The sequence below is a fragment of the Aquarana catesbeiana genome, linkage group LG03, assembly GCF_042186555.1.
Source record: "Aquarana catesbeiana isolate 2022-GZ linkage group LG03, ASM4218655v1, whole genome shotgun sequence".
Lineage (NCBI taxonomy): Eukaryota > Metazoa > Chordata > Amphibia > Anura > Ranidae > Aquarana > Aquarana catesbeiana.
In genome coordinates, this window is record NC_133326.1 from 497,974,141 (window position 1) to 497,994,851 (window position 20,711).

Here is a 20,711-nt window from a genome sequence, read left to right on the forward strand (position 1 = left end):
CTTTTGTTTAATTTGTTCAACAAGCAATTGCAATTCCTACTGATTTATCTCTAGTCATTTTAGTATCAAGACTGAGCTGCTAAAAAGTGTAGTGTAGGGGCAGTGGTTATGCTACAGTTAGTGAGTGCCAAAGCTTTCCTGGCCCTTTCTGCCTCCTGCACATCCCTATTGCCCAGTGAGGCAGCCCATCAAATTTATGGAGATGGAAGATTGTGGCAAGCTCAGGCACTCCTGGAAGTGTCAAAATGTTGCTGTCAAAACAGCAATTTGCCTGTAAATGCAGGGTATTTAGGCTACTGCAGATATATACAGGCACTCCTGCACTTGACATGAGAACCCTTCTTCTTCTATGGCGATGTATAAGCCAACGAACACCCTGTTGTGCATTCTCATAGAACCATATTTAAGCCATTCAGAAACTAAACATGCATGTGACTGAGTAGATTTATCTAGCAGGGGTCCATCTGCGCAAAGTAAATGGCAGGATCAAATTTATGAGCCATTCAACAGGTCCTCATCTAAATGAATTCACATACACAGTGTTTATTTCTGAGTGGATTGAACCTTTATATTTCAATCTGTTTTATTAAAGTTTTTTTGCAAACATAGCAAACCATATACTTCATAAATGTTGCAGTTACAAAAACAACAAGGAACATATAAGTGAACATCTCCTATAAGTAGCAAGGGTACGTTACATAGCTATCAAACATCACAATAATAAGAGCACCTGTCATATAACATGTGCAAGGTATGAACTGGAACATATCCAGACCAAACAGGCCCATACTTATGATAATAAAAGGTATAGGTGCCCTTATCTTCACAAAAGTGCCCTTAAGGCACCAATGAAAAATCAATGTCCACTAGGATAGAGTCACATCAAATCCAACAGAAAAAAGAGAGGGTAGGTCAGAAAAAGAAGAAAGGAAAGAAAGGGTTTCTCAATAGAATGCGTCCCCGACTCAAACTCCAGGTTATCAAACACTGGAGCCAAGGGGGTGTGGGAAGAAGAGAGGTGCCTATCTCAAATAGCCTGGAGTGTACCTTTAAATGGCAGTACCAAAACTTTTTAGATGACGATTTTGTAAATTTGCAGCAGTCTAAAAATATACAGTACATAGGTGCAATAACATCATAAATGGCAAAACATATCCCTATTGTTTTGTAGTAATGTTCTGAAGGCGAAAAATTTTGTTGTTGCAGAACTGTGGCTCCAGCATACTCATTTTTCTTACACATAAAACAATAAATGTATTTATAGTTTTATGAAATCTGAAATTCCGGTCTGTACTGCTTTTGGATGGGATAATTAAATCAAAAAGTGAGTTTCTTAGGAACATTGAAAAGCGACAGCAGAAAAATTATCTAGTGATCCATCGAGTCCGCCTCTTTTTTTCATTTTTTTTGTTTGCCATTTTTTTTATTGTTCCCAATCAAATCTGTTCCCAGCATCCACTACTTTTTTAGTTTTGAACTTTCTTACTGCTAGTTTGAGGTCATGTCTCCATGTTCTTGATCTTAGCAATCTCTCCTGATATGTTTTACCCCTCAAAACTTAGACCATTTTTCTTGCCCATTTCTGGGCTTGTTCTATCTTACTAATATCTTTTTATAAGCGAGGTCACCAAAACTAGACACAATACTGTATGCCAAATGAGGTCTCACTAAGGATATACTGTATCTAGGGGAATCAGGACCTCTTTCCACCTTTTGGTGATCTAAACCCAAGAACAAAAAATGTAATTTATATTACATTGCAGCTTACCAATCCTTAGATGTGATGGCAGCACTAGTTTTATTTCCCCTTTGCTTTAACCTGCTGATCCTGCCTTAGGGTAACAATTGCTTACTCACTGTACTGTATCTATGAAGTATTGTTGTCACTCTTAGCTGGATATACATGTTTTGTTTTGTTTTTTTTGTTCGTTCATTCGGCGGGCTGAATAAAAAAAAACAGACACATGGATTCCCCAGTCCACGCAAGCAAGGGGAATTGCGGAATCCTCACTGCTGTGCTATTGTATTTCACCAGCTGAATTTTGGGCCATGTGTACCCAGCTTTAAACAGTAAGTTTGTTAGGACCACAGTCAACGGGGGGACTTGTCTTAAAAATTCACAGAAGTAGCATAGGAAGAAAGACAACAACATTGCCCACTCAATTTGGTAAGAAGTAAAGTCATTATCTGTATGATGTTATGATGTAAAGCATCTAGTCTTACCCACATAGTAATGCTGTCATGTTCAGAAAGCTGAACTGATAGGATATTCCATGTATTTCTGGCCTGCAGGTCATGCAATATGAGATTGCAGCAATCTTCATCTCCAACCCTTGTTTACAGATCTCTTTAAAATGTCATAAAGAAAGGACTTTGGGGGCAACATGATTAAAAAAAGGCATTGCCTATACCAGGGGTTTCCAAACCTTCTGAACAAAGGGCCAGGTTATTGTCCTTTAGGCCCCATTTACACCTCAGCGCTTCATAGCTTGAAGCCTGAAGCTCCAAATAGCTGGGGGAGAAAAAATGTATTATTCTCTATGGAGATGGTTCACATCTCCACTCCAAATTGCCTGAAGCCAAACGTCTGAAGCTCAAAAAAGTTTTGGAGCTTTTTTTGGAGCTCAATTTGGGCAGATTTGGGCGTTTTTCTGCTTTTTGCATTGGTGGCCTTTTGACCTGTTCAAAATCACAGCAAAATCGTGGCAAAAAAAGCGTGTCTTTCTGCCTGAAAACGATACGCCCAGGTGTGAATGCAGCCTTAGGCTTTAGGGGGGCAAAACTGTGGCGAGTGGGAGGGGAAAATGCCCCAGCAATAATGGGAGTAAACAATGCCTCATTGTTGCTATTAGTTGGAGGAATAGTGCCTCATTGTTAGTATGAGTGGGAGGAATAATGCCCCATCCATGGGATCAGTGTTCGGAATGGTGCCCTATCATTGGTGTCAGTTGGAGGAAAAGTGTCCCAAGGTAAAGGCAAGCCGGATTAATGCAGGCAAAGGGCTTTTGAGACCACTGGTCTATGCAATCTGAGCATAATCCAATAAAACACCAAATAATTCCACAGGGAATGAAAAATGCATGTGGCCAATCACACTAGAATGTGGCCAATCACACAGATGAAGGTTTTGCAAGCACATTTTATATTTGATTACTTAACTAATGGAGGGAAAGCTGTAAAGAATACCCAAGCAATCCCCCCCAACCAAGCATCCATTACTTATGCTCTGGTAGGCTTCTTTACCCCTTGGGTTCAATATATACTTTCCCAGTTGAAAGTCCATCATGGATATAACATTTTAAATTACACATCTGAATTTGGGGACTATAAAGGATGACAAATCGTCTTTATTTGTAATGACCCAACAATTTTATATTCTAGAAACACTAAGGGGATAAGCACCACACATATTTTGGTGCCAAAATTGTTGCAGCAGCAGTAATTTCAATTCAACTCACAGAAATTGCAATGGCATGATCAAGAGGTGATTTTGTATTTGCTGAAAATGATCCCGGCCTGAAAAATGTAAATGAATGTAACCAGTGCACTAAGGACCAGTAAGCTGCAATGTATTACTTTTTTTTTGTTTTTGGGTTTAGTTATCTTTTAAGAGAAACACATAGGCTGCAATTGAATACCTTCCCCTTTCCAGAAATTCTAGTTGTTAGACTTCCATGCTGATCTAGGCCACCATCAGACCTTGCATTTCCATGAATGAACTGCTTTCATATCAGTGTTACTGTATTATTACAGGTCAACCAAGCTACAGGAAGGGAAGAGTTCCTACACATCATTTTATATTGTGATTTCTTTTTTGTACAGGTAAAAATTTGGTTCCAAAATCGAAGGGCAAAAGAAAGGAAAGTGAATAAGAAGAAAATGCAGAGCCAACAGGCCAGCACCACAACACCAACACCCCCCGCTGTAGGCTCCACCATTGGCATGGGCCCTCTTTGTAGCAGCAGCAACAGTAACATGGTATCACCAGGTGCACTGACTATAAAAGAAGAATATCTTCCATAAATTTTATCAGGCCTTCAAACACACTGGGACTCAAGAGGATGCCATATATTCATTCTTTGCAGTGATCTAACAAACCTGTATGCTAGAAGAAAAGTGCAACATTTTGGTGCCAACTGTTGCAGCAGAATGGAAGACACGTCTTATTTATCAGAAATGTCTAAAGGAAGAACTGTCCTTGCTGCCCATAGCAGCCAGTCAGATTCTCTCATCCATTCTCTCACACTGCACAGGGAGAGTAACCGTGATAACTTGACTGATTGCTGTGGACCAATAAGAATAGCTTTTTTTCTGCTTTCTAAAAGAACTGCTGGTACAATTTCATAAATATCTAGCACAAGAAAAATAATTAATTTGTACCCAAACTGGACTCTCTCTTAAGTAGTTAGTTTTATCGTATTTAAAAACGAAATTGTAATCTAAAGGAGGCATTTTTGTATGTTGTATATTATGTTTTTTTTTAGTTCTAATAACTGTTTCCTTTTTGGGTAAATTTTCAAAAAATTGTGTATTTGTGAAAACCACTTTAGAAATCAAGTGGCCTAATTGCTCAGATAATGAAGTCACAGGCTTCAGTCCTTCTAATTTAAAGGGTCACTATTGTTGAATGCGTGCATAATGTAAACAGTGTGTATGTTTATACATAGATTTAATTAGGGTATGGTGGTTATCTATTTTCTAAAGATAAAAGTTTGCACAAAAGTCTATTTTTATTGTTTTATTGTTGGAATAAAAGCCATTCAATGGTAGAGTTGTAAAGCCAGCTGGTATCACTTATCACTGAAAAAATATTAGACATTTATTACCAAATTTCCCAACACATAAATATTTGAAATATTTCTGGAGCCTCTTGTGTTATGTGCCCCTACTGTCCGCTAAAATATTACATTTTCACCCATTAGATAGTGCAAGCTCCCTTCATGTTCAACTGGTGCAGTGCTTCTCTGACATTTCCGGTTCTCAGCTGATTCAGGATGGGTTCTGTTAAATGCAAGGTGCTAATTGGCTGCTAATGAAGCACCTGACTAAGTCCCTGTTCACATTGGAGCGACTTGTCATGCAATCGCACTGTTCCGATTGGTGCACCGTCCGACTTTGTGGTGCCGCACCGATTTGAGAAAGTAGTTCCTGCAATACTTTTGTCGATTTTGGGTGTGACTTTTGATTTCAGGTGAAGTTGCATGATTTCAAAGCCGCAGTCAATGTGATCGGGGGCTTTAACTGTAACCAAAACCAAAAGTGTCAGAGAAGCAGCAGGCAAGTTGGACCAGGAGTGAGCCTGATTTACCTATAAATAGGGTAACTCATCTGCTCAATCAAACCGCTTCTGCCATTGTGTTTCTTCTTTATAATCAACCTCAGTTGCTGGATGGTTTCCTAGATTCACAATTGTGATTTTTCTGTCTGTGGCTTGCACCATGATCTCAGTATGTAAAGACATCCTTATCTCTCCTGGGAAAGCAGTTGATAAAGGTTTCAAGTGTTGAAATAGCTGGAGACATAGAAAAACATTGCTTTGGTGCTTGTTAACTTGATTTTGTGATTAGAAATGAATGAGAACTGCCATTGCTAGCCCTCTTTTCAAAATGCCAGTTGCCTAGCTATTTGGACGAAACTGATGATCCTTGGTGGGCTGGCGAATATCTATTTATCCATGTCTGAATAGACACACCGAGCTGCGGCTTGGCATAGTAAGTGCTTGCTGTGGGGGCACTCAACAGGAGAGAGGGGACAGGAGTGTCGAAGAGGAACCCGAAAAGAGGAGGATCTGGGCTGCTCTGTGCAAAAACCATTTCACATAGTACGTATGTATAACATGTTTCCATGTTTCCTCGGACAGCTGAAGCAGTCATGCACATCGCTGGATAGAGATGGGGCTCAGGTAAGTATTAGGAGGACTGAGGGGGGCTGCTGCATTCAGAATGCATTAAGATTAAAAAAAAACCTTCTGCTTTACAACCACTTTAAGCTGGCCATACATTATTCAATTTTCTTGTTCAATTTCCTATAGATTTACTTTCAACTATGTAGTGCAAGGGCCTGTCCGATTACATACAAATTGAAAGTGTTTTGTTTTGATGTCATATTATATGATTTTGGTAAATCTAAAGGAAAATTGTACAAGACAATTGCAGAAAGGCTCTGATGCCCCCCTAATAATAATCTTAGATACCTGGCTCTTATGTTGTCCCAGTAGCTTCAACACATTAAGCCACTACCCTTAAAGCGGGGGTCCACCTATCTATCATTTTTTTTTTTTTTAGTTCATTCACAAACTTTTCTTCTCAGCATTACATACTCACATATTGTGTGTAATATGTCCGCCTGTGTCAGATTTCGTCGGAAAGAATAACTTATATTATTCACTGCAGGTGGTTTCCATCTTCATTGTGGGCATTTGAAGCCCACAAGCATTTATTTCCTGGATGTGGTGAATGCTGTGCTCCCAGCATTCACCGCTCGTTCCCGCACATGCTCAGTGGCATCCTGGGAAGCCTGAGACTAGCTCCCAGGAGTCTGGGAGAGGCTAGAAACACGCCTACTCCCACGGGAGGAGAACCAGGAAGTGCAAAGAAGAATAGAAAAATTAAAGGTAATTACGGCGATTTAAATTTTTTTAAACGGCATGTCAGCATCTAGGCAAGGAAGAGAATACATACAGATATTGTTCAAAATTTGGGTGGAACCCCGCTTTAACAAGTATGGATATCAGGAAAGGTAGAAAACCTTGTTTGCATATTTGATTCGGGTTATTGACTAAAAGTGAACTTTAATTTTAGAATTAATTCTAAGGTCTAAAGATATGGCAATGGTAGAATTTAACCTCTACAGTTCTCATAAAATATGTATCTTTTATTATTATAAAGATATCCAGTGACTATTTCTTGCTTGAAATGATATTGGCAGTCTGCTGCAGGCAGCAGGAAACATTTCCCCAGTCTCCAGTGATCAGACTACAACAATGTGACTTGGTAGAACCTCGTACGGTTAGGCCTCATGTACACTGCTGCTGGTAAATGGCTATTTAGGAGTAGTTGGGCATTTTTTTCAGCTGCCCCTGAACTCTCCTCTATGTTATCTTATCAGTACATGTACACAGGGTCGTTTATTGTCGTTTCTAGGCAGTTGAGTTTAGAAGCATTTTTTGGAACGCAAAAAAGTGGGTGCAGACGGATGTTCAGAGGCATTTGAAACGCCAAATGCCTGTAACAGCTTGTAAACGCTGCTAAACGCGGTAACCCATGTTTAGCAGCGTTTCGTTTACAGACGTTTTTCATTTTAACGAAAAAATAATAATTTTTTCTTTTTTACAAACGCTTCTAGATGCAAACGTGGCTAAACGCGACTAAACGTGGCATGTAGACGCAGCTAGACGCCCGTTTTTAGATGCCGGTTTCTAGCTGTCAAGTTAAATTGTTCAGGAGAGGTTGAACAACGTCCCGTGTACATGAAGCCTAGAGGCTGCTGCAGAGGGCTAATCTGTATCAGACATTTGTGAACATGGACAAGAACTGCACAGGTAGCAGGATTGACATGATAGTGCTGTATCTAAGCCAGCATCTCAGGCCTGAAAAAAGATGTCTCTGTCCTTCTGGAAAGAAAATCTGATCAAGGCATTATCCCGCGAAACACTCTGCTCTCTATGGGAGGTACAGTAGGTGACCGCGATATTGTGTCAATCTCGACACTTTTATCGGCGAGATTTGACACCTGCGAGCCCCTTCGCGGGAGCCAGCGCCGAGATGGCTCGCTGATCGGGAAAGGAAAACTTTTTTTTCCTTTCGCGATGAGTGACAGGCAGTGCTGACAGCTGTCTGGTATGAATCATGAGGGGGGACGCCGTGCCTGGGTTCCCCCCCCCGGGAGCATACCAGGCCCTTCGGTCTGGTATGGACTGTAAGGGGAACCCCCTACGCTGAAAAATCGGCGTGGGGGTCCCCCCCAAAATCCATACCAGACCCTTATCCGAGCACGCAGCCTGGCCGGTCAGGAAAGGGGGTGGGGACGAGCGAGCGCCCCCCCTCCTGAACCGTACCAGGCCGCATGCCCTCAACATGGGGGGGTGGGTGCTTTGGGGGAGGGGGGCGCCCTGCAGCCCCCCGACCCCAAAGCACCTTGTCCCCATGTTGATGAGGACAAGGGCGGAATCCGGGAGCCCCCTTTAATAAGGGGGCCCCCAGATCCCGACCCTCCACCCTATGTGAATGAGTATGGGGTACATCGTACCATTCACCTAGGGAAAAAAAAGTGTCAATAAAAAAACACAGTACACAGGTTTTAAAGGTAATTTATTAGGCAGCTCGGGGGGTCTTCTTCCGACTTTGGGGCTCTCCTCCCGGTGTTCGGCTCCTTCTCCCGGTGTTCGGCTCCTTCTCCCGGTGTTCCGCCTCTTCTCCCGGGCTCTTCCGCTATCTTCTTCCAACTCTTTTGCTAGCAGGGGCCCAGTCTGCTGCCGCTGTCTTGTCTCCTCTTCTCTTCTTCTCTTCTTCCGATGTTGACACGACGCTCTCTCCTGCTGGAATGCTGTGTGCGAGCTGCGCAGCCATTTATATAGGACCCTGCCCCCTTGTGACGTCACAGTCCCAGCATGCGCAGGGACTCTGGCGTCATAAGGGGGCGTGACCCCAGAGTCCCTGCGCATGCTGGGACTGTGACGTCACAAGGGGGCGGGGTCACCGCCTATATAAATGGCTGCGCAGCTCACACACAGCATTCCAGCAGGAGAGAGCATTGTGTCAACATCGGAAGAAGAGAAGAAGAGAAGAAGAAGAGAAGAGGGTACAAGACAGTGGCAGCTGGAACATCTGGTCTACGACTGAGCAACCATCTGACTGAGAACAAACTTCTTGATCCCCTTCAGTCCGGATTTCGCCCTCAACACTCCACGGAAACGGCTCTCCTCAAACTCACAAATGATCTACTAATGGCTACAACCAATGACACTATTCTGTACTGCTACTCCTGAACTTCTCTGCTGCCATTGACACAGCCCTCCTCCTCAAAAAACTCCACTTCTTTTGTCTCCATGACTGTACACTTCACTGGTTCTCATCTTACCTATCCCACTGCACCTTGGGTATCACTTACAATTCTACTCCTTCTTCTCCTCTTCCTTTCTCTGTCGGAGTTCCCCAAGATTCTGTTCTTGGACCTCTCCTATTCTCGATCTACAACTCCTCCCTGGGTCAGTTGATTGCCTCCCATGGCTTTCAATACCATTTCTATGCTGATGATACCCAAATTGATCTCTCTACTCCTCAGCTCAGCTAACAGATATATCAGCCTGGATGGAGCTCATAATATTTCCTCCCCCACGTGCCTCTTCCCCTGATTTCTCTGTCAAAATCAATGGCTCAAGTATCAACCTGCATAAAGAGTGTAGCGCCCAGAAACCCAATGCTAAAGTAAATGATCAATAAAACACAAATGAAAATTAGATGACATAGACATAATTGTGATGTCTTTTGACTGTAGAAGGTAGTCCAAAGTAAAATCAAAGAAATAGTCCATATAAATGAGAAGCATTCAATACCTGAAGCCACCAATCCAGCGAGAAAGATGTATAGTAGTGATGTCTAGCCCAGTAAACCGCCACCATCAAGTGAAATGCAAACTCACCGGACTTTGTGGCTGCCGTTACAGCAGCATAGAGACCTTAGACACTTATGGAATTCCCTATGGAAATGTCACAGTGGATCAATCCCACAGATAGCTCTGGCCAGAGTCCAACTGAGAATAAATAAGCTCACCAAGAGCCCGGAAGGAATTTCATAGTGTAGTATATTTATTGCAAAGATAAAAGCCACATAACAGCAAGTAAACAAATGTAAAGAGCTCACATAGGCAGCTGGTGTTGACCCAGAATCGCACAGCAGTAAGACGTCGGTGCCAAATATCCTGGCTGACACGTTTCGTCCAAAGGGACAATGATCCAGCAGTGGCTTTCTCCTCTCCCTCTCTCCTCACTTACAGAGCAGGTAAGTAACTTTTACAATAACTTTAACCACCTCACCCCCGGAAGATTTAACCCTCTTCATAAACAGGTAGTTTTTTGCTATTTGACACTGCCCTACTTTAACTCTACAAACTATGGTATATATCTGAAACCTGATCAATCCTGATGTACTGATGGCCTATCTAATTTCTCGAGGCCCTTAAAATGTCAGAATGGTACAAATAGCCCCCCCCCCTTTGGAAAGTAGACAGTCTGAGGCATTTAGTAAGAGGCATGGAGTTTTTTGGAGGTGTAATTTTTTGTTGCAATTTTTTGGAAAAAAGAAATTACATTTTTTTTTTTTTGCACAATTTGTTTTTTCCATAATTGTCACCAGCGCAGTATAGAGTCATCATATTACTGGTGTGGTGGTGATCAGGGACACTGACTGGTGACAGTATGTTATAAAAAAAAAAAAAAAAATTTAAATAGTTTTTCATATTTTTCTTATTTTTTTAACGTTTATTTTTTACATACATCAGAGTCGGGTTTTTTTTTTTTATTTTGTTTTATACACTTTGATTGCTGTGATGATCATTGTAACAGCCATGTTTTCAACTGCCATGAGTGGGTTCCTTTCATGACAGCTGTGCTTACTAGTGATTTGTGATTGGCTACAGCTAATCACATGGTACAGGGTGTTGTGAATGACCCAAGTACCATGAGATAGCTGTGGTACAATCACAGCTCACTGGTACAGGAAGAAAAGTTGTATGAATTAATTCATTCATAATAGCTTTGTTTACGTTGTAATCATATGATCGCATAGCAGAAGGCGCCTCGGTACCGGGACCCGTACTCTGACAGGGGAGGGGGGTGAACGCAGCCCGCTCCCAAACCGGAGTAGGCGTGTACGTGTACATTATTGTGCCTGCACGTCCCATCCTGCCTATGTACTGTGGCGGGTCGGCAAGTGGCTAAGCTGGCCATAGATGGATAAAAAATAAATCTTAGAAAAAATCTTACATATAAAATCTCTCATAACATTCAAATGTTCTTTGAAAGCTTTTGTTTGCTTTTAACATTTGGAATGTTGTTAGAAATTCATTTGTTCAAAAAAAAATTTCCATCCCGCTCCTTTGAATTTTCTCGTCACTACAGTAGAAAGCAATGTCAATTGGACCTCTCTAATGGTTAGAAAAGTGAACAAATGTTCTTAGAACGTTCTTTTCCTAAGAATTTTCATTAAAATTCTACCCATCTATGGCCAGCTTTACGCCAGCCCTAGCTTGGCCGGTTCAGCAGGGACTGGCTAAGATTCAATCCATCTATGGGCAGGCTGATTGCACCCAAGTTGATCAATGGATCAATGGATCAACTTGGGTACAACCAGCATGTCAAATTTCTAGAGACCACTCCCTGCATCCCCCCGCCAGGAGAACACAATAGCTCTGTGGGAGGGATTCCCCCATCAAAACTGACTGTGGGGGAATCAAGCCATTTTCTTTGCAGGAAATAAAATCACTTAACCTATGGCCTGCCTTAATCTAGTTCTACTAGAAAAAGATGCAGCAATGCAAGCTAAAATCTATCAATATAAGGCAGAGTGGGGGCGTGGCGACTGAGCTCCGTGATGGCCGCTTAGCCTAGGAGCTCCGCCAGACAGCCAGGGGAATCCACATCCATCGGAGCCCAATCTGCCCGCAAAAGACATCCAGTCACATTGCGGAATTTGAGCAGCCTGGATGATGACACGTAAAAGGAAAAAAACGCAACCGCACAAACTGACAGGCTTCTTCCCCCACAGCTGCCAGAGGTCCGTAACAAAATGGGGACGGCACCCACGGCACGCGGCTGAACAAGAAGGCCGCACCCCTGCCATCCAGCTCTAATATCCTGCATCTGGCTGGGGTAACAGCTCTCCCGACCAGCGGATCATCCTCAGAGGCCTCCACACCCACAAAAAGAAGCCCAGCTAAAACAAAGCAGCGCACAGCCTCCCCAGGAGAAGGACACTGAGACCAAGGCATGGAGGTAAAAGGGCCTCAGGCCTATCAAGAGTCTAATACACTCACTACACCTGACCCCATTGCTGGATTCCCCGAATCAGGCCAACCAGTGTCAGACACAGTTCTAAAAGAAATGTTGATGTCTCTCAGATCATCTTAGCGCAATGACATGATTTCCACAGTAAAGAAATGCCAGTAGGGGGTTCAAGCAATGGGAGACAAAATAGATCATGTGGAAAAAAGCATTCCACATCTTTCAACACACTGGTAGATGCCCACAGTGCCCAAAGGAATAATATAATGTGGATAAAGGATAAAATAGCCGACCTGGAAGACAGGTCTTGAAGAAACAATATAAAAATAAGAGGCATACCTGAAACGGTACCAACTGCCCAGCTACCACAATATGCCCAATAATTGTTTTCCATTGCACCTGCTCTATCGGCACTTAAGCTCACGGTAGACAGAATACATACCAAAACCAAAACCCTAACTTCTGTCAAATGATGTGCCCAGAGCCGACCAGCACCCAGCACAATATGCTTCACTACAGCTACTCCCAGACCTCTCAAGGCACACTCTCCAACATAGGCGCAACTTGGCTACAATTACCAAAGCAACCACCAAATTCCACATAAATAGAAGTACCCAGCCTTACTCTCCATTACACATAACGTTAAACATGTCAATGAGCACTCAACCGGAATGGCAAGTTGTGTCCCGCAAAAGATCATCAAAAAAGAAAAAGTCTACTGGGGCTACTGATCATATTTCAACTACTAATGCAAAAACCTATCCCCCGGCTATGGATAAGCATGGACGTCTTTCAAATTCCCCTCAAGGTTCATGCACAACGTTCTGTGTCCATGAATCCCACTGCGGATTCTCTTTTTATAACCCTGTTCTGTTTGTTCCACCTACAGCTTGTTCTATTTTGTTTCTCCCTTTATTCTTATGGTACAACAACAGCCATGAGAGATGACTTCTCATGACAACCCAGCACCCTACAGGTCAACAACATTGATTCCACGCCAGCTTCCGAAATTCTTCCTACTATATGTAAACAGAGGAGTGCTGCACACACATCTGCGACTACGATCCATCTTCACCACCTCCATCAAAGTAAGTGCCAGTCTCCCCCACTACACAATCAGCAGATACACTAGCAGTCTGATCACTGCAGGTTTTTACATTTTTTTAAGTTTTCCAGCCTGCCCAGGAGGAGTAAAAAGCCTCATAAATGTGGTTAACAATTCTAATTTAATCCATTAAGCAGATTTGTAAACCCTCAAGAGCCATTCACCCACAAGGATGAAATTCAACTTTTGGCTGTGTTCATTAGGTGGAACAGCATTGTTTTGTTTTCCCGAACAATCAGTTCGGGAAATTCCAGCCAGTGCAATTCTGACATTTCTCTCCAACATGTAAAAACCAGTATTTTTTTGCTAGAAAATTACTTAGAGCAGGGGTGTCAAGCTCAATTTCATTATGGGCTGCATCAGCAGTATGGTTGCCCTCAAAAGGCCGGTTGTATCTGGGGTGCGTTACATACAGAGTGCAGGATTCAGGAGTGCGCTACCTACAGAGTACAGGGTTTAGGAGTGCGCTACCTACAGAGTGCAACCCTAAGCCCCCTTTTACACTTATACGACTTTTGGACAATTTTGGACTGCAAAATCGCTTGACAAGTCATTCTCCATGATTTTGAATGACTACCATTCATATTGGCACGACTTTAAGTCATGCCGACTTCAAAGTAGTTCCTGCACTACTTTTTTTCTGAAGTCGGATCAAAGTCGGATTCCATATTAACTGATCTGACTTTGGCATGCGACTTGTGCATATAGGGGAACTTCACGCCAATTTTTTTTAAAGAAAAAAACGCCATGGGTTCCCCCTTCATGAGCATGCCGGGCCCTTCGGTCTGGTATGGATTTTAAGGGGAAACCCTGGCATGGAGTTCCCCTTAATTATTTGGTAATCAAAGTCGTGTCCCTGCTCATTGAAGTCGTACTTCAAGTCGTGGGGCAAAGTCGGATCCACAGTCGTATGACTGTCTTGTCAAAATCGTGGCCGTGAAATTGCAGCAAAATCGCGTGACTTTGGAGTAGCACAAGTGTGAAAGGGGCCTTGCATCTCTCTCTCTCCTACATGGCCCAAAGGGGAGAGGGAACGGAGGTTAAGAGCCGGAGGTGAGAAAATAGAGTTCTGCCATGTTCCAGCTGGAAAATTTGGTGCGAGGGCCACATGGCGATGTCTGGTGGGCTGTATTTTTTGGGAATGAATTTATTTGCACACAAACACTGTATAATACCCATTTTCTTTGTTAAAATATAAAATATGATGTTATGCTGGGTAAATAGATACCAAACATGGCACACCTTAAAACTGCATATGCCTGTGGAACGACACCAAACTACGGTACCTAAAAATCTCTATTAGCGACGCTTCCAAAGCCTTTACAGGTTATCAATTTAGAGTTACACGGGAGGTCTGGTGCTATAATTATTGTTCTCACTGTGATGTTCGCAGCAATACCTCACATGTGTGGTGCGATTACCATTTACATATGCGTGCGCAACTTACGCATGCATTGGTGTTTACATGTAAGCACCGGGGGAGGGGGCGCTTAAAAATTTTTTATTATTATTTTTTATTATTTATTTCATTCAAACCTTTTTTTACACTGTCTATAACTTTTTTTATCAACTTTATAGCTTTCACAAGGGATGAACAATCAACCAACCAATCCTTTCTGCAATCGACGATCCTTCCTTTGATCAAACCTTCAATCAATCGATCAATCGATTCTTCCTTATTTTGATCCTTCTTGCGATTGACCAATCGATCCTTCCTGCAATTAACTGACCAATACTTCTTGCGATGGACCAACCGATCCTTCTTGTGATTGATCAAATCATACCTTCGATCAATCCTTTGATCTTTCTTTAGACTGACCAATCCTTCCTTGCGATTAATCAAACAAACCTTCCTTACTTTGATCTTTACTGCAATAGGTTGACAGATCCTTCTTGCAATTGATTGAACGATCCTTCCTTACTGTGTTCCTTCCTGCGACTGACAGACCGATCCTTCCAGCGAACAATGTTTCTCCGACTAATCTTCAACCACTTCCGGAACGCCTGCCATTGTTATATGTCGGTACTTTGACGCTAAATACCATTGTTATGGCAGCAGATAGGTGCCATAACCCCGGTATTTTTTTAAAAAGGCAGGCGGTCCGCTGCAAGATAAAAGTGGTCTTCCCGGCAGATTCGCCGCAAGATCACTTTTATCGGCGGCGGGAGAGGTGCGCTCCGGTCATCTCCAAAGCTTACCGGATCCGTCAGTAGCGCCAAAGATGATCTGATCCTCTCCCCTGAGAGTCAGGAAGCTGAGTGAGGGAATGATGGCCCCCACTCGACTCCATACCATTGGATGACAGAAGTGACGTCAAACGTCACTTCCGCTCAATGGTCTTAAAGGGGAATTTTTTTTTTTTTAAAGACATTATTTATTTATTTATTTATTTATTTATTTTAATTGTTTTTAAGTCTAAATGTTGGATATGAGGTCTTTTTAACCCAGATCTCACATTAAAGAGGCCCTGTCCCACCTATTTCTATTACAATGGATGTTTCCATTCCTTGTAATAGAAATATAAGTGATCAAATTACTATTTTTTTTTTAAGACAGTGTAAAACTAAAAGATAAAAAGTAAAATAAATAAGAAAAAAATAAATAAATTGAAAGCGCCCTGTCCCTCCGAGCTCCCGCGCAGATCGAACGCATATGCAAGTCACGTCCACATATGTAAACGGTGTTTAAACCACACATGTGAGGTATCGCCACGATCATTAGAGCGAGAGCAATAATCCTAGCACTTCCTCTGTAACTTAATTACAGACAATTTTAAATGTTATAAAAAACAAGATCTGTTGCGCTTAATATGATGTAAAATAAAAGCTGCTGACACAAAAAATTGCTGGGTACAATAAGGAGATATTAGGAGGAGTAGTGCAGCGCTAGAAAATAAGTCTAAATATCCCCATAAAGGTAAAAATAACAATAGCTGAACAATGTCCTCTTCATCAGAAGGAAGTGGTGACACTCTGTTTAGCGGGATCCATAATGAAAGGACACTCAGAAAGGAGATCTAAACACTGTCACCATCACGCCCCTGATGACGCATGTTGATGATGAAACGTTGGGCGACTAGAGACTGGTGACGCTGGACGCGGTTGGACGGTGACCATCTTTGTGGTTAGAAGCGCTGGACGCTTCATACTGCTCTGTACCTTCTTACGAAATGTGAGTGACTTTTACTTTTTATACAATAAATTATCGTTTTTGATGGAATTTGCGCAATGAGCGTTTTCTCTTTACTCCCCATATACCACGATTCTTGAGGCGCATATACCCACTGGACTATACCTGGCTCTTAATCTTGTCACAAGGAGGAGACCTAAAGCCTTCCATTTAGTTTAGAGGGAAAGGAATATGTTTTTGCTACTCCACTGGAGGATTGTTGGTCTTTCCCAGGAAGACTGCCTCTCGCTATCTGTTTTCTACACACGTGTATAACCCATACACTGATGGTAAGGGTCAGTTTGTTTGGGTGTCGGTGATGGTGTTTACATCTCTTTTCTGAGTGTCCTTTCATTATGGATCCCGCTAAACAGAGTGTCACCACTTCCTTCTGATGAAGAGGACTTTGTTCAGCTATTGTTATTTTTACCTTTATGGGGACATTTAGACGTATTTTCTAGCGCTGCACCACTCCTCCTAACAATTTTAAATATTGCCTATGGAGATTTTTAAATACCAAAGTCTGTCGCCATTCCACAAGCAGGCGAAATGACATGTTGGGTATCAATTTACTTGGCGTAACATTATCTTTCACAATATAGAAAACAATTGGGCTAACTTTTCTGTTTTCTTATTTTTTAATTTAAAAAAGTGTATTTTTTTCCCCCCAAAATTGTGCAAATACAGTGTGACATACAGTATTGCAATGACCGCCATTTTATTCTCTAGGGTGTTTGAAAAAAAAAAATAATGTTTGGGGGTTCTAAGTAATTTTCTAGCAAAAAAATACAGATTTTACCTTTTTTCAAAACAACAATTTTGAAAAATAGGCCCGGTCATTAAGTGGTTAATAAATGCAGTTAACTGTTCCATAACTTGGATGTCATATACCCTGGTTCACCAATGTGCAAGTGTGGGTGGAGTAGTTTGTTTCCAAAGAGCCGGTATACACGCTTTTGCCACATTCAGAAGATGTGTTAAGGTCGGGTTCACACTATTGCAAATTGGATGCAGGTTCCCCGCATCCAATTAGCAATAGCAGGAGATTCTGAGCGGCTCTCTACAGAGCCGGTTCACATATCTCTGGTGCAAATTTGCACGGGGTCCTGTGCGTCTTTTGGTCCGTTAAAGTTCCGAATTTTGCCAAAATTTCAGGCTGAAATCGGACCTGAAATGGTGAACGGGGACGCACCGGACCCCTGCTGTGAGCCACATGCAAAGATAGTGTGAACCCAGACTAAAAGTGAATTTTTATACTCTTTAAAGGATAATCCCATTTATTTAAATGCACAGGAGTACATTTTCACCTGGATACTATCCTGGGTAGAAGAATTTATTGAAGACAAATGTACTAATTTCACTCACTTTGCAGTTTGCAAATTGATAAAAATAAACAATTCAAATATATATTTTTGAAAGCATTCTTTCTCTACTACAGCATTTCTTCACATCTGCCTAAAACTTTTGCACAGTACTGTATATATAAAACATACAGAGAGGTACTTCAATCTTAATGTGTACTCTTCAGCCCACTGGCAGAATGAAAAAAAATGTTATGTGCCTTTTATTCTTAAGAATACTGTACATCCAAAATAAACTCAGGAAATTAACCTCAAATAAATTCCTATGTTTTTATCTACAGTAATTATTGCAGCACCCAGCTTTATATCTGTCAATGGTCACCTCTTAAAAAACAAAAAAAATATATAAATTCATGAATCTTTTTATTTATTTATTTTCATGTTTTACACAAAATGTATTATACTGTAAATTTCTTATAATGTTCAAATTAGATTAAATTAATTATTGACCTCCTTATGCATTTTAGGACCCGACAGTCACAATATTTTAACATCTAATGTGGAATGAGGTTTTATGCAGCCTTTGTTGTGTATCTGCTTTTTTAAACTCACATCAGCAGACTGCATTGCTTTACTTTAAAGGCTAATAAAAATGATCTATTGTTGCCGTCAGTGTTCTTACATATTTCTTATACATACGTTTTAAAATGACATTTATTGTAAAATAAAACTGCACGTTAAATTAGTTTATTCTGGTTGCCACAACACTTGTAAAACTAATGCCGCGTACACACGGTCGGACTTTTCGTCTACAAAAGTCCAACGGACGCTGACGGACTAAAGCTGGCTGGTAATCCGATCGTGTGTGGGCTTCTCCGGACTTTCAACGTACTTTTTTAGCCTCAAATCCGACGGACTTTAGATTTGAAGCATGCTTCAAATCTTTACGTCGTAACTACGACGGACCCCGAAGTCCGCTCGTCTGTATGCTAGTCCGACGGACAAAAAAACGACGCATGCTCATAAGCAAAAACTAAACGGAAGCACTCGGTCTAGTAAAACTAGTGTTCGTATTGTAGGTAGCACATTCATCACGCTGCAAAATCTGTGATCGTTGAATGCAGCGCATTTTATTTCTTCTTTACGAATGCTCTAAAGAACGAAGGTGTTTTGCTGTTCATAATCAGAGTTCTCCCAAACTGATTTCTGGATTCTTTTTCTCTTTGATCTCATGAATGATATAGTATGCATTTTAAAAACAATGTTTCCATACTAATAATACTTTTTCCCCTTTTTTTTTTTTTTTTAGGTTTGTAAAGTTACCACAAAGAACCCATTATTCTTTTTTTTTTTTATAGTGATTATTTTTTAGTTTTTAGATAAAGTTAACCCAAAGCACCGTTTTTGGTTATGTAAATTTTTTTATTTTCAAGACTTACCACTTGAACATTATTAACATTAGTAATGTATTTTTGGTGTGTTTTTTCCAAACTCAATGAGATTGTTGTCCCTTGTTAATTTAACATTGTGTGTAAAATCAATGATTTCAAAGAAAACACATAAAGTCTTTTGCTAAACTCAAAAAAGATCCATTTATTCATGGTCAAAATAAAATAAAGAGGAAGTCAACGCTGGAAAAAGTAGGTGTACCAGAAAATTGTGATCTTGCGGAGTCCATATAAGAGGGAGCACAATCTGGTCCAAGAATCCCAGAGATCAACAGCACCAGCAGATGATCTAGATGTCCCCAGACTGTGGTCCTACAACAGCCTGCGTCTTCTGTCAGACCAGACTGAACCCAGGTCATCACTTTCTTCTCTTCCCTGCAGCCTTTCCTCCACGCTGCCCTGCAGCCTTCCCTGTAGCCTTCTTTTGAGGCTGTGGCTCTGGTGTTTCAGTTGTGGCAGGAGGAGGAGGAGGAGGAGGAGGAGGAGGAGGAGGGGGGCTGCCTCATGTAGTTGGGTGTTTTGTGTTAGCGTGCCCTGCAGCCCCTTATGGATTGTTTCCCCAAATAGGCGCTCACAAATGAGGCGCTGCTCCCAATCCATCTGAAGAAGCCTGCTGGCTAAGTAGCAGCCATAGGATTCTTCCGCTTCGGGGGGGCTCCTTAAAAAACGGGTGGCCTCTTGCATGAGGCGCAGGGATGCGTCCTGTGTGACCATCCCCTTCCTGGCCCTTTTTTTGGGAAGGTGGAGGGGAGGCACTTGGGATTCGGTCAGGCTCCTACTGGGCCCAGCCACCTCACTTGGCCCAGCCACCTCACTGGGAGCAGCCACCTCACTGGGAGCAGCCACCTCACTGGGAGCAGCCACCTCCTGCCTGACACTGGGCCCAGCCTCCTCCAGGATGATGGTGAATCCGGCCTCCTCCAGGCTGTCCATGGGCCCGGTCTCCTCCTGCCTGCCACTTTCCCCACATTCCTCCTGGATGGACTCATCCTGTGTATAAAAAAAGGACAATAGTTTGAGTATATTTTTTTGGGTTCATCAATGACACACAGTTTGCTTCTCATGAATAGCAAATTCAATGTGAATACATCTCTTTAATAAAAGAGTCTAATCAGACACCCTAATTATTTCAAGCAGGTGCCAAACATATTTAGCCACTACTGTCAATTGATATGTATACACAATTTTGAGTGCAAAATTATTTTAGACAATTATAACATCCAGCTAACATCATTAATATTAGTACAGTAAATATTTGTTAAAATAATTTACCTGACTCCAGATGGTCATATCTGGTTCATCCAGGATGGAAGACCCAGCTTGCTCCTCATCAGCCTCTGCTGGGGTGGAGGGAAGGGTGGAGGGAAGGGTGGAGGGAAGGGTTGAAAGTGATGGCCTGGCTTCATTCTGGTCATCCAGAAAACGGAGTTGATTGTAGTACCACAGCCTGGGTACATAAACATCATCTGCTGATGCTCCTGATCTCCTTGATTCCTGGATCTTCTTATGCTCCCTCTTATACATGTTCCTCAAGACCCCAATTTTCTTGAGCAATGTCTCCATTGTTGCTTCCGGGATGGTCGCCTGGACAAAGGCCAGAAGTCTCTCCAGCGTTGACTTCCTCACATGCTTTGCATAATACTGAGGGTGTTTCACCTCCCACAAATTCCTCATCTCTCGATATTTCGAA

At 41.9% G+C, this 20,711-nt stretch overlaps 1 protein-coding gene across 1 annotated transcript in view; it reads left to right on the forward strand.

Annotated features, from left to right (window-relative positions):
* Positions 1-4,809, forward strand: part of CDX1 (caudal type homeobox 1) — a 42,070-nt gene extending 37,261 nt beyond the window's left edge. Inside the window, exon 3 of the mRNA XM_073621083.1 lies at positions 3,823-4,809. Coding sequence (XP_073477184.1) covers positions 3,823-4,023 — 201 coding nt within the window. The 3' untranslated portion in view covers positions 4,024-4,809. The remainder of the gene's footprint in view (positions 1-3,822) is intronic.
* The last annotated feature ends 15,902 nt before the right edge of the window (positions 4,810-20,711 follow it).